Source organism: Miniopterus schreibersii (genome assembly GCF_964146895.1).
Source record: "Miniopterus schreibersii genome assembly, chromosome: 4".
Taxonomy (NCBI): domain Eukaryota; kingdom Metazoa; phylum Chordata; class Mammalia; order Chiroptera; family Miniopteridae; genus Miniopterus; species Miniopterus schreibersii.
Genome location: NC_138105.1, coordinates 81,583,583 through 81,595,618, shown reverse-complemented (window position 1 = coordinate 81,595,618; position 12,036 = coordinate 81,583,583). Strand labels below are relative to the sequence as shown.

The 12,036-nt window shown below is 43.2% G+C and overlaps 1 protein-coding gene across 1 annotated transcript in view; it reads right to left on the bottom strand.

Annotated features, from left to right (window-relative positions):
* The window catches only part of ARHGEF37 (Rho guanine nucleotide exchange factor 37), a 33,817-nt gene extending 22,203 nt beyond the window's left edge, over nucleotides 1-11,614 (bottom strand). The window contains exons 1-2 of the mRNA XM_081133997.1: nucleotides 11,531-11,614; nucleotides 692-888 (exon numbers count right to left, since the gene is read on the bottom strand). Of these exons, the coding sequence (XP_080990123.1) occupies nucleotides 692-877 (186 nt within the window). The 5' untranslated portion in view covers nucleotides 878-888; nucleotides 11,531-11,614. The remainder of the gene's footprint in view (nucleotides 1-691; nucleotides 889-11,530) is intronic.
* Between the last annotated feature and the right edge of the window lie 422 nt (nucleotides 11,615-12,036).

The following is a 12,036-nucleotide window of genomic DNA, read 5'->3' as shown; positions in this document are numbered from 1 at the left end:
TGGTAGAAAAATATCTAGAGTATGATCTTATTTTTGTTAAAATAAATAACAACCTATATTTGTTTAATACCCACAGAGAAAAATCCTAATTTCTAGAGAGTAAAATATGAGAGGATTTCCACCTTATACATTACCTACTTTAGTATTTCATTCATTCAAGAAACACTAATTGAAGTCCATTGTTTATGTGTCAAGAACTGGGATATATTGAACTAAATAGTCTTTGCTCTTAAGGAGCTTACATGTTAGGAATGCTTGAAATTTTATAAAGCTTGTACTATTTCTGAAATCGGGGTGGGGGAAAGATGTAAAAATGAACACTAAAATAGAAACCTATCATAGTAGTAACCTCTCCATGCCACCATCCCCCAAATGAGACAATGAGAATGTAGGTCAGTTTAAGCAATTTGCTCTAAACTTGATAAAGGGCTATTTTATCCATTAGCTCACTTAATTCTCTGAGGAGATTATCCCTCTCCCCATTTAGCAGATGAACACATTGAGGCTCCAAGGCCTTGCTGAAGGTTGTGTGGCCAATAAGTGGAAGTACAGGGCTTACATCCAAGTGACTTCACATCCACCATGACTTTCCGTCCATCAAGCCTGCTCCAGGAACAGATGTGAGGTCTCAGAACCTAGGACCCACATTTGCCCCTCGAAAGACAGGTTGTTTGTGGCTCCATCCAGGTACCTGCTTCAGGCAGCTCCTGATGTCCAAGGCACAGAGCCGGAGCATGTGCAAGTAGGAGATCTCGGTGTCAATGAGTTCCCTGACGGCCAGCTTCTGATGGAGCGACCATCTGTCCTCAGAGGCCTGACTTTCCCCATCCGGACTCCTTGTCCTGGAGGATGGCTCATCAGCCTCACGATCAGCCATGTCAGCAGGTTCTGGGGAAGACAAACACATCCCAGTTCATTTCCAGGAGCTCCACTGGGGCATGCTGTCTCTAATCCAAAGTTAACTATTCATCAAGCGTCCTAAAAACATCTTTAGCTGTATACAGAGTCAAGATGAACCGTGTATTAGCATTTGTGGGTGGTATCTGAACAACCTTAAAAGGTAGAACACAACTCAGAAAATTGTTAACATTTTAAATTCATTTCCCAGGATTCAGACAATGTGCTGGTCTGGCTTTTCTTCTATTTTTGCCCCAGCTCTTGACCTAGATTTCTTCAACTAGTTCAGCTGAGTCACTCTCCCCCCACCCTCCACCCCTATCCCCAGTAGGTTCCCCCTTTCCCTGCCCCCCTGCCCCATTCAGGTCATACTACCATCACCTGGGCTATTTCCACAGTCTCCAAGATCATCTTCCTGAATCCAAACCCCTCTTCCACCTGCTGCCACCCACACCCATTCATCTTGGACATGGTTTCAGTTTCAACTTCCTGAAAGAAAGCTTGTGACTATGGTGGTCCTGCTGGGAGATGCCTCCTGTGGCTCAGGGTCCAGCTCCAACCTCATTTCCCCCTTCCTGGACACACTCCAGCAAAAACAGAGTTACATGCTCTTCCCCATACCTGCATGGTCACTTCTGGCCTCTGCTTTTGCACCTGCTGTGCACCCTCCCGTGTTTGCACCCTCCCGTGTCTACACCCTCCAATGCTCATCTCCTCTGAGGCCTTTCCTGAGCCTCCCAGCCAGATGGACTTTTCTTCTTTATCTCAAAGTTTAAAAAGTACAAGTGGCAGTGGACAAGATAGCCTGAAAATCCTCCCTACCACATAATATCTAAAAAATGCTAGATCAGCTATAACAAGCTTCCTTTTCACTGCATGGCAGGGCTTGCAAGAAAGTAAAGGAAATCCACAGGGCCCCCAAACAGAGGGAACAGAAAACCAGAGCAGGAGCAGCTGAGCTGATACAGCTGTGGCCCAAGTAGTCAGAGTGGGCAGGAAAGAGGGCATTGCTGAGCTCAGTGAACCAGGGACTCAGACGTTAGTGCCCACGCAGGATCAGGAAACAAGCTCCTTCACTTAACTGGGACCCCCAAGGACGTCAGTGAAATGGTGGCTCAGAAAAAAAAATCCCCCCCCCCCCACACACACAGAGAAGATGACAAAGATGCTTCTCTTTCTTGGCTTGGGACCTAGGTGAGGGAAAAAGTCTCTTCTGAAAATTCATAACAACAGGCCTACCTTCACTGGGTTTTAGGTTCAAATTGCCCAAAGAAAGGAAATTAACAAGAAAAAATTCTGGACTAATGCTATTCTGAGTGCCCACAGAACAAATACGATGTTTCCAGAAGGGCACATCCTTAACCTAGGACGCATGATACTCCAACAGGTAACCCTGTTCTGAAGATGAATTTAAAATCCAAAATCACAAGAACTCTACCGTGAGTGAGCATCACCAGGAACAACAAAGAGCAAGATTAGACACAAAGAGCATCAGATAATTAAATAAGATAAAATCTATAAAATAACAGGGAAAGAAAAGACATTATATAAAAAAAATTGAAGACCTATATGATTTTTTAAAATTTATTTATTTTGCTTTAAGGGTTGGAGGGCATCCGCAGGTCTTGAACCACCCTCACAAGCAAGAGTGGTTGGCAAGAGAAAGCTTACAGACCTGTATGATTTTTAAAGCACCAAATAAAACTTAGAAAAATTAAAATTTAGTCTTTGAAATTAAAAACTGAATAGTCAGGCCCGGCAGGCATGGCTCAGTGGTTGAGCACCAACCTATGATTCAGGAGATCGAGGTTCTTGCCCAGTCAAGGCACTTGCCCAGGTTGCGGGCTCAACCCCCAGAAGGGGGCAACCAGGAGGCAGCTGATCAGTGACTCTCTCTCATCATTGATGTTTCTATCTCTCACTCTCCCTCTCCCTTCCTCTCTCTGAAATCAGTAAAGACATATTTTTTAAAAACCTGAATAGTGAGATTCAACATATATCAAGGAAAAAGAAAAGGTATGTAGAGCTGAAGAAATTATCCAGATTGCTAAGGGAGAGAGAAAAGCAGGGGAAATGTGAGAGAAATTAAGAGATTTGGATTATTGAAATAAGAAGGCCATGTATCAAATCTGAGTTGCAGAAGGCAATAATAATATGAGAAGACAATATTTGAAGAGATAAGACCAAGAATTGTCCAGAATTTGTAAAATATATGAATTTCTAGATTCAAGAAGTACAAGACCCAAACAGGATAAGTTAAAAAATTCCACATCTAAATACGTTGAGGAGAAACTGCAGAATCTTGAAGGCCTAAAGAATTTACCATGTATGTTTCTGTTCTCAGGAAACTACGAGAGAATGTGCTCCACCAAAATAGATAAATAAATCAAGAAAGAGAGAACAATCAGCTGCCCCACCCTGTGGAGATTCTACAACCTGAGGCTCATTAGGAGACTGAATAACAATCAGCCTCTGGGGGCTCTGAGTCTTTGCCTGATTTGCTTCTGGACCCAGGGCTTGGAAAAGCAAACCTTGGTCCTGTCCAAACACACCCAGCCCCAGAAAATGGAACCACAAGCTGTGAGGTGCAGAAAACTTCAAACAGGGTACTCAAGGTCAGTCACAAACAGCGTCTGACATTGGCCTGCACAAGAGACCATCCAAAAGACTGGGAGTCCTAGCAGATCTACTTAGTAGATAGAAACAAATCCAAACAGGCAACCAAAATGGGAAGACAAAAAAGCCCCAAATGAAAGAACAAAAGGATTCTCCAGAAGAAGAGCTAAATGAAATGGAGATAAGCAATCTATCAGATACAGAGTTCAGAATACTGATCATAAGCATGAGAAAAGAAATGGAAACTATGAAGGAAATTAAGAATGACATAGTAGAAATTAAAAAAAAAAAAAAAATTGGAAGGAATAAATAGCAGATTAGAGGAAGCTGAGGATCGGATCAGCAAATTAGAAGATGGATTAGAAAAAAATCACTCAGCTAACCGAAAAGAAAAAACAATTTAAAAAACGGGAGGACAGTTTAAGGGAGCTGTGGGACAGCATGAAACATAACAATACTTGCATCATAGGAGTGCCAGAAGATCTAGAAAGTAAGCAAGGGTTAGAGAACCTGTTTGAAGAAATAATGGCAGAAAACTTCCCTAACCTGGTCCAGGAAAAAAATCACACAAGTTCAGGAGGCAGAGAGAGTCCCAAACAAGAAGAACCCAAAGAGGCCCACACTCAGACACATCATAATTAAAATGCCAAAAAAAAAGAAAAGAAAGAGAAAGACATGGGATCTAGGGAACTGGTGATCTAATATGGGAGAGAGCCTGAGGAAATCCCCAGGATAGGTTAAGGGAATCCTAGGTTTGACTGTTGGCTACAGGCAGATGGCAAACAGTCTGGACTAGAGTACTTCAGAAGGTACTAGAATGTCTTGGAAACAGATTTATTATATATCCCCCCAAAAAACCCTGTACCCAGTAGCCACCACCCCCTAAGCCCCTATCCCTTCAGCCTAGAAACCACTAATCTACTTTCTATTTCTATAGACTTGCCTATTCCAGACATTTCATAGAAATGGAATCATAAAATAGGTAGCCATTTGTGACTTGCTTCTTTCACTTAGCATGTTGTAGCATGGAACAGTACTTTATTCCTTTTCATTGCCAAATAATAAATAATTTTTTTTAAATATATTTTTATTGATTTCAGGGAGAGGGAGAGAGAGAGAGAAACATCAACGATGAGAGTCATTGATTAGCTGCCTCCTGCAAGCCCTCTGCTGGGGATGGAGCCCGAAACCTGGGCATGTGCCCTGAATGGGAATCCAACTGCAATCTGGATCATAGGTCGAGGCTCAACCGCTGAGCCACACCAACCAGGCAATATATAATATTTTAAAGAAATAAAATGTTTTCTTCCATTACATGGGCTATACACTAAGAGGGAACAAAATGCTGCTATGGAGAGCTTTTGCCAGGCCTGCTTGGAGGTCTAGATTGCAATTAACCTAAGTACAAATGAATGCTATTTTTCATATTTAAAAGTCCCCTATAAAGTATTATGTATGCTTTTTGTTTATTTAGCAACAATTATAAGTAGTAGCTCTCCTGAAATCCTATTAAGATCTTTCTAGAGAAGCTGGGCACAGGGTGGTGAATGTCAGCGATTCAGGCCAGGGAGAGGTGAACAGACCACAGGCGGTGTTCCAGGGTCTTTTTAGGCCCTTTGCCTTCTGAACAACCTCACTCTCCCCAAAGACTTTACATATTATCTGATCCATGGGTCAGTGTTTATGGCACAGGACAGAAACTTCTACTGCTACTAATACATCCAAAAGGACCGTCTATGTACACAAATATGTAGTATCGTGAGGCACAGAGGAGGACACAAGATGAACTAGTGCTCATCTTATCTCTAAGAGCTTAGCATCTGGCCAGGAAGATGAGGCGTAGCCTTAAATAACCGAAGTACAAGGCTGAATGGGATGCATGCCACTTTAAATATTAGGAAATATTTTAACCATCAAGAAAAGAACAAAGAACAATAAACAAATGCCTTTGCTCTTACCACCTAGCTTTGTTGAATTTTAACATTTTTGCCATATTTACTTCAGTTTTTTAAAAACAAATAAAACATCTCAGATACTGAGCAATAAAAAGGAAGGAACTATTGATACACTCAACAACTTACATGAATCTCCAGGGAATGCTGATTGAATAAAGTCAGTCCCAAAGGCTCCATACTGTGTGGTTTGTATATATGTACTGTATGATTTGCATACATTCTTGAAATGACAGGTGATAGAAATGGAGAACAGATTCCTGGTTGCCCAGGGTTAAGGATGGGATGGGGTTGGAGCCAAGGGTGAAAAGGCAACATGAGATCTTTGTGATGGAACTGTTCTGTATCTTGATTATCAGTGTCAATCTCCTGGTTATGATATTGCCTTTTTAAAAATATATATTTTTTAATTTTTTGCCCTGACCGGTGTGGATCAGTTGGTTGGGTGTTGTCCAATGCACCGAAAGGTTGCTGGTTCGATTCCCAGTCAGGGCACATGCACCGGTTGTGGGCACAATCCCTGGTAGGGGGTATAGAACCTCACTGTACCAGCCTTACAACTTCATGTTGATCTATATAACTGTTTCAAAATAAGTTAAAAACAAACAAAATCCTATATAGCTTAAGTGATCCATTATCTTTGCAACACTCTCAGACAAATGCAGCTTAAAAGCCCAGGAAAACAGGCTGGGTGCCCTTGTTCCATTTCCTGGTCTGGCCTGATAAAGAGGCTTGTCTTGGAGAACACACTCAGGGAAACGTGGCTTCCCTTACAGTCCAGTCCCTCGGTCCTGAGACCGCCTTGATGCCCTGTGATAGCCAATTAGGAACTAAAAATCAGTCTAGCACATGGTCAGTGCTAAAAAAAAAGTGTCCACTGAATGTTCTGCAGCAACTGCTACTGACACTAAGATAGGATAAAACAGTTAATTCTCTTCTCCTCTGTCCACACTAGCACAGAAGAATTTACAACAAATATTTGGAACAGCTATGTCATGCCAAGCATTTTCCTGGATTCTGAAGATAACAAAGATGAAGACAAAAATGGCTTTACCACAAGGATGGGACATTTAAAATATCTGGCTGTTTGTTCCACGTTTCATGCCTCTGAAAGAAGAGTAACTTAATAAATGTTATGGGCATCTTGATTATTTCACCCCTTTCAAGAGAAAGGAAGTAACAGGGGAAAATAATACCCTGAACCTAATTCTGATCAAGTAGAAAAACTGAAGAAATGAAAGTAAGATCTATAGGGAGAAGTGAAACTATCATCTTAAAGTTCTTTCAGAAGGTGACATGTCATGGCAAAGAAAGTTGAACATCCATCATCCTTCTACCCCAGGTTTTAGTAGGTCAATTTAAACATTTAAGAGGAAAAAAAGTAAAACCTCTGGTTTGAAACTCTAGGGATTAGGGAAGGCTGTCAAAGATAAAGTTCAAGCATCATGATAGCCAAAGATCCTGTTAAAGAACAAAGGGAGGGGCCCAGCCTGTGTGGCTCAGCGACTGAGCATGGGCCTAGGATCCAGGAGGTCACTGTTTGATTCCCGGTCAGGGCACATGCCCAGGTAGCAGCTCCATCCCCAGCAGGGGCTGTGCAGGAGGCAGTCGATCAATGACTCTCTCATCATTGATGTTTCTCTCTCTCCCTCTCCCTTCCTCTCTCTGAAATCAATAAAAATATATTTAAAAAAAAAAAAAAGAAGAACAAAGGGAGGAAACACCTACAGAAACAAGACTGGCCACATAGGGATCCTGGTTTTAATGAGCCTGGTTTATAAAGATATATACACTAGCCAGAGGGCAGGGTCCTGAGTACAAAGAGCTTCCAGAACTCTCAAACCCAGAAGGATCTGGAATGGACAAAATTGTAAGAACCTCCAAAGCTCTGCCTCTACCGTGACTGCCAACTATATTTTGGGATTCATGTTCAGAAAAAGTAAAAAATGGGTATGCTTTGATGGCTTTGCTTTCCTCTTAGCCCTAAAGAGTGACTGTAGGAGGTGCTGTGAAGGTTCGGAGCCCAGATCCTGGAACCGGAAAACCTGATTTCAAATTCTGATTCTGCAATCAATTGGCTGGCTTTCCTGGGATTATTATATAACCTTTCTTATAATTAAATAATCCATGTAAAGTGTCTAACAGAGTGCCTGGTATGTTGTAAGCTCTCAATAATAGTAACTGTTGTTTTTGTTATTGTTATTGTTAAACTGGAAACCATTACATTACCATAGATCAGATAGATAAAGAAGTTGTCTAAGGACACTTGACCGATCGTATTGAGGCAGATGGTGAGAACAAGTAATCATGACAATAATAATAACTATACACCAGAGCCTGACTAAGAACACAGCTAACACCAAAGAAATGGAGCTGAGAGAGAGAGAGAGACCATGAGACTGAGCCCTAAAGGCATTACTCAGTCCAGCCAGGATAAAATCTGATTCCCTCTGGACTTTTTCACATTTTCATCCCCCAACCTGCTTTGACGTAATCCACGCTGAGTTGGGTTTTGGCCACTTGATTAAAACAGATGGTCTGTCAACCTTTGGAAAAGGAAACAGAGCCCTTGGAGCCAGCATAGGTTAACAACAACAACAACAAAAAACAGGTCATGCCAACCTATCCTCATTCCCTTACTTAAAATTAACTAGATCAGTAGATCAAAGGGATGCTGTAAACTAGTGTAACTGGACCAGCAAGGTGCTGACGTCAGTCTCTTGTGACATCCTTTCAAATAAGGAATAAGATGTGGTGATGGAGGCTGAAGGTGGGCGAGGCAATCGCACAGTAATGTGGACTAAAAACTGATAAAGCCACAAATTCAAAGAGCATTGCTCAGTATCAACCTCTGGGATCTGTCCTGTCTTATTACGGATATCCATTAGTTCTTTCAGTGCTTTCCATCTCTAAGACCACCTGAGTCAAGCCTCTATCACCTTTCTCCTGGACCAGTACAATAGCCTCCTGAATGAATGCACAGCCCCAGAGTGGAGTCGTCATTCAAAACCATGAACCTGACTGCTTTACTTCCCTGCTAGAAACCCAGACAAGCCCTCCCTGACTCCCAACCCCTTCCAAAGAACCACCCCTTTTCTCCCAATGGTTTTTTTTCTTATGCTATTTGTTTTACTGGCTCGTTCAATAGAGTGTAAGTTCACAAGGGCAGGGGTTATATCTCTTTTATTCATCAGCACATTACCTAGCGTCTACTCTAGATCTGGCACATAGTAGGTGCTCAACTAGAATTAATGAATGAATGACATGGATAAACACTGGCAGAGTAATGATCAAATTGCCGATGACACTATTACAAGTGGAGTTAGACTAATATGATCATACACAACTCTTGAAAGTCACCAAAAATTTGAGGTAAGAGACAGCAACTCTCCTTCAATTTTATATAAATGGAATTATACAGCATGTACTTTTTTTTTTTTTTTTTTTGGCTTCTTTCAGAAAATTTATTTTGAGATTCATCCATGTTGTAGGATGTATCAATAGTTCATTACTTTTTATTGCTGTGCAGTATTCTATCATATGGATATACCACTGTTTGCTTATCCATGCACATTAGTCATGTCCTGTTTCTCTATTACAATAAAACTGGACCTAGGAATGGAATGCCTGTGTCACATGACAGATACATATTTAACTTTTTAAGAAAATGTAAAAAAAAACTTTTTTATTCCTCACTCGAGGATATGTTTTATTTATTTTAGAGAGAGAAGAAGGGAGAGGGAGAGAGAGAGAGAAACATCGATCAGTTGCCTCTGACGAACACTGACCAGGGATCAAACCTGAAACTGGGGTATGTGCTCTGACTGGAAATCAAACCTGTGACCCAGGATGGTGGTCTAACCAACTGAGCCACACGAGCCAGGGAAAGATGTAAAACTTTTTAAAGTGGTGGTACCATTTTACATTCCCACCAACAGTGTATGACTTCCAGTTCTTCTACAACCTCATTAACACTTGGTGTAGTCAATCTTTTTAATTTTAGCCATATCTAACAGGTATGAAGCAATATCTCATTGTGGTTTTAGTGTGTGTTTCTCCAATGATTAATGATCTTGAGCATCTTTTCAAGTACTTATTTGCTACCCGTATACCTTCACTGGACATGATGGGTTGTTTGTTTGTTTGTTTGTTGAAATTACAAAAGAGGCTTTCACTCATTACATAACTAGACAAACAATACAGAAATTTAAAAGAATTAAAGGTGCCCAGCTGGGCGTGGCTTAGTGGTTGAGCGTCGACCTAGGATCCAGGCGATAGGGGGTTTGATTCCTGGTCAGGGCACATGCCCGGGTTGTGGGCTCGATCAATGACTCTCTCATCATTGATGTTTCTATCTCTCTCTCCCTCTCCTTTCCTCTCTCTGAAATCAATAAAGATTTTTTTTTTTAATTTAAAAAAATAAAAGAATTAAAGGTCCCCCACTACTAATTCCCATCCCACAACACAGGTAAAAACCACCAGGAGCACTCACTAGGCATGCACCTTCTTGTCCCTAGCTACTTGTCCTAAGCCATATTTCCCTGGCTATAACTGCAAGGCCTAAAGTGGTAGAGAAAAGAAACAACACTGTATTTTTTAAGAGCAGTTCTTTTTATAGATAGGCCTGCCCAGGCCCTGTCCTCATAATTTTGGGTCCATAGATTTTTTGAATTCTTAAGCTTGTCAATAAACAAGCAATAGACTTCGGAAAATCACGGTCAACAAATGCCATTTTGCTTCAGTTGCAGCACCCAAAGACACACACTCCCATTAGTTAAATAAAAAGCCATTTATTTGATCTAGAGCAGAATCAACCAAGGCACTGTTTACCACAGCAAGCAGCTGATCCAAGAGGAATGGGAGCCAACTGCCAGCAACTCCTGTACCCTGGCAGAAACTCAGCTGAACCTCCACTGCTGGGCAAGACTGGGTATTGACCAGATTCCCACGTATGTCTTCCTCTCTCCTTTCATTTAAAAACAAACTATACAAGTGCTGACTCCAAAGAGAGAAGTGAGGCCCACTAAACAGTCCTTGTTAGAATATCCGGTAGTGTATGGGGGGGTATTTATTTGTTTTGTTTTCTCTTTTTTTAATGTCTAGTAGTTTCTACTTTCAACATTTGATCTGGGTCAAATATTAAGTGTAGTGCTTTATCCTAAACAAATGCACTCTAATTTAGATTACTACCACCAAGGTATGTGCTGCCATTTGTAAGTCATAACAGGGTTGACTTTATATTTACAGGTTTATAACTTTTTAAAGTTTGTTTTATTTGATTTTGGGTACAGCCCAATTTCCTCCAGGTCCTCACCCTTTCCAAATGGCACAGCTGTGATTCACTGGGTATGTACATCAGTACTTTTATTGAGCACTTACTAAGAGCTAGGCACCAAATTCCATGTTCATTCTTAAGTCTGACAATAGCCTGAAGTATAAAATGTCCAATCTTATCTTCATTCTACAAAGAAAACTGGGCCTCAGCGAGGATGAACTATGTGTCCAAGATCACATGGCTGGTAACGCCGGGACTCTGTCTGGACTCACAGCAGATCCTCACTCTGTAACCAGCTGTTACCCTTTAAAGGAGAAAATAAACTGGCCTGAACCTGTGCAGCTGAGTGACAGCCTTTAGTCAGCAGGAATGCTTCATGTCAAACCTTAAACTATGTGCAAGGTTATTGTGAACCCCTCCGCAGGCAGGCTGTGGCTTCCCCATTCCCCTCCAAGGCCCAGGGGCTCACTGGGCAGGGAGCACTGCGGCGGGTGCCCAAGGCTCTGGCTTCCTTCCAGGCCCAGTTTGGCTCTATTTTTCTGGGGGCCCTTGACCAAGGCAGCTCACCCGACGGCCATCAGATTTCCCTTCTCTTGTCGCCTGGCTTTGACTATTTATAATCATACTTTCCTCGGCAAGAATTCCTTAGCCTTGGTTGTACGATTCCATTGTTTTAACACACGGGCGCTTACCACAAGTCGCCCCTGCAACTTCCAGTAAGAATCCCGCACCGAAGGAGGCGGGGATAAGCAGGCACCAGGCCTGATGAGCTCTCACCAGGCCAGCTTACCTCTCTTGGGCCTCGGCTCGCCACCTGTAAATCGACTCGGTTGGGTCACATGGATCAGGTGGGTCACATGGATCGGGTTGCTCGCTCTACCTTCGGCTCAAGACACAAAGCTACCTAAGTAGACAGCAACCCGGCCCCGGCGTCGTCGCTCCTGCGCTCCCCACCTCCCTTCGCAGCCCTGCCAGCAGCTCCCCGCGCGGTCCCGGCCCCCGTCCCGCGGGGCAGACTCACCGCGCGCCAGGTGCCGGGCTCAGGCGCGGAGCTCGGCCGCCGGTGACCGCGCAGCCGGGGCGGCGGGCGGGGGGCGGGGGCCGGGGGCCCACGCCGCTCGGGGCCTCGGAGCCGCTGCCCACGCTCTGCCCACGCTGCGCGCGCGCCGGGGAGGCGCGGCCCCGGCCTTTGTTAATTGTCTCGGCTGCAGGTTGTTTACCTCCTGCCGGTGCCGGGACGCGCCCCGGCGGCCGCCGCCAGCGGGGAGCCGCGCTGCAAGCGGGTGTTCGCGGCGC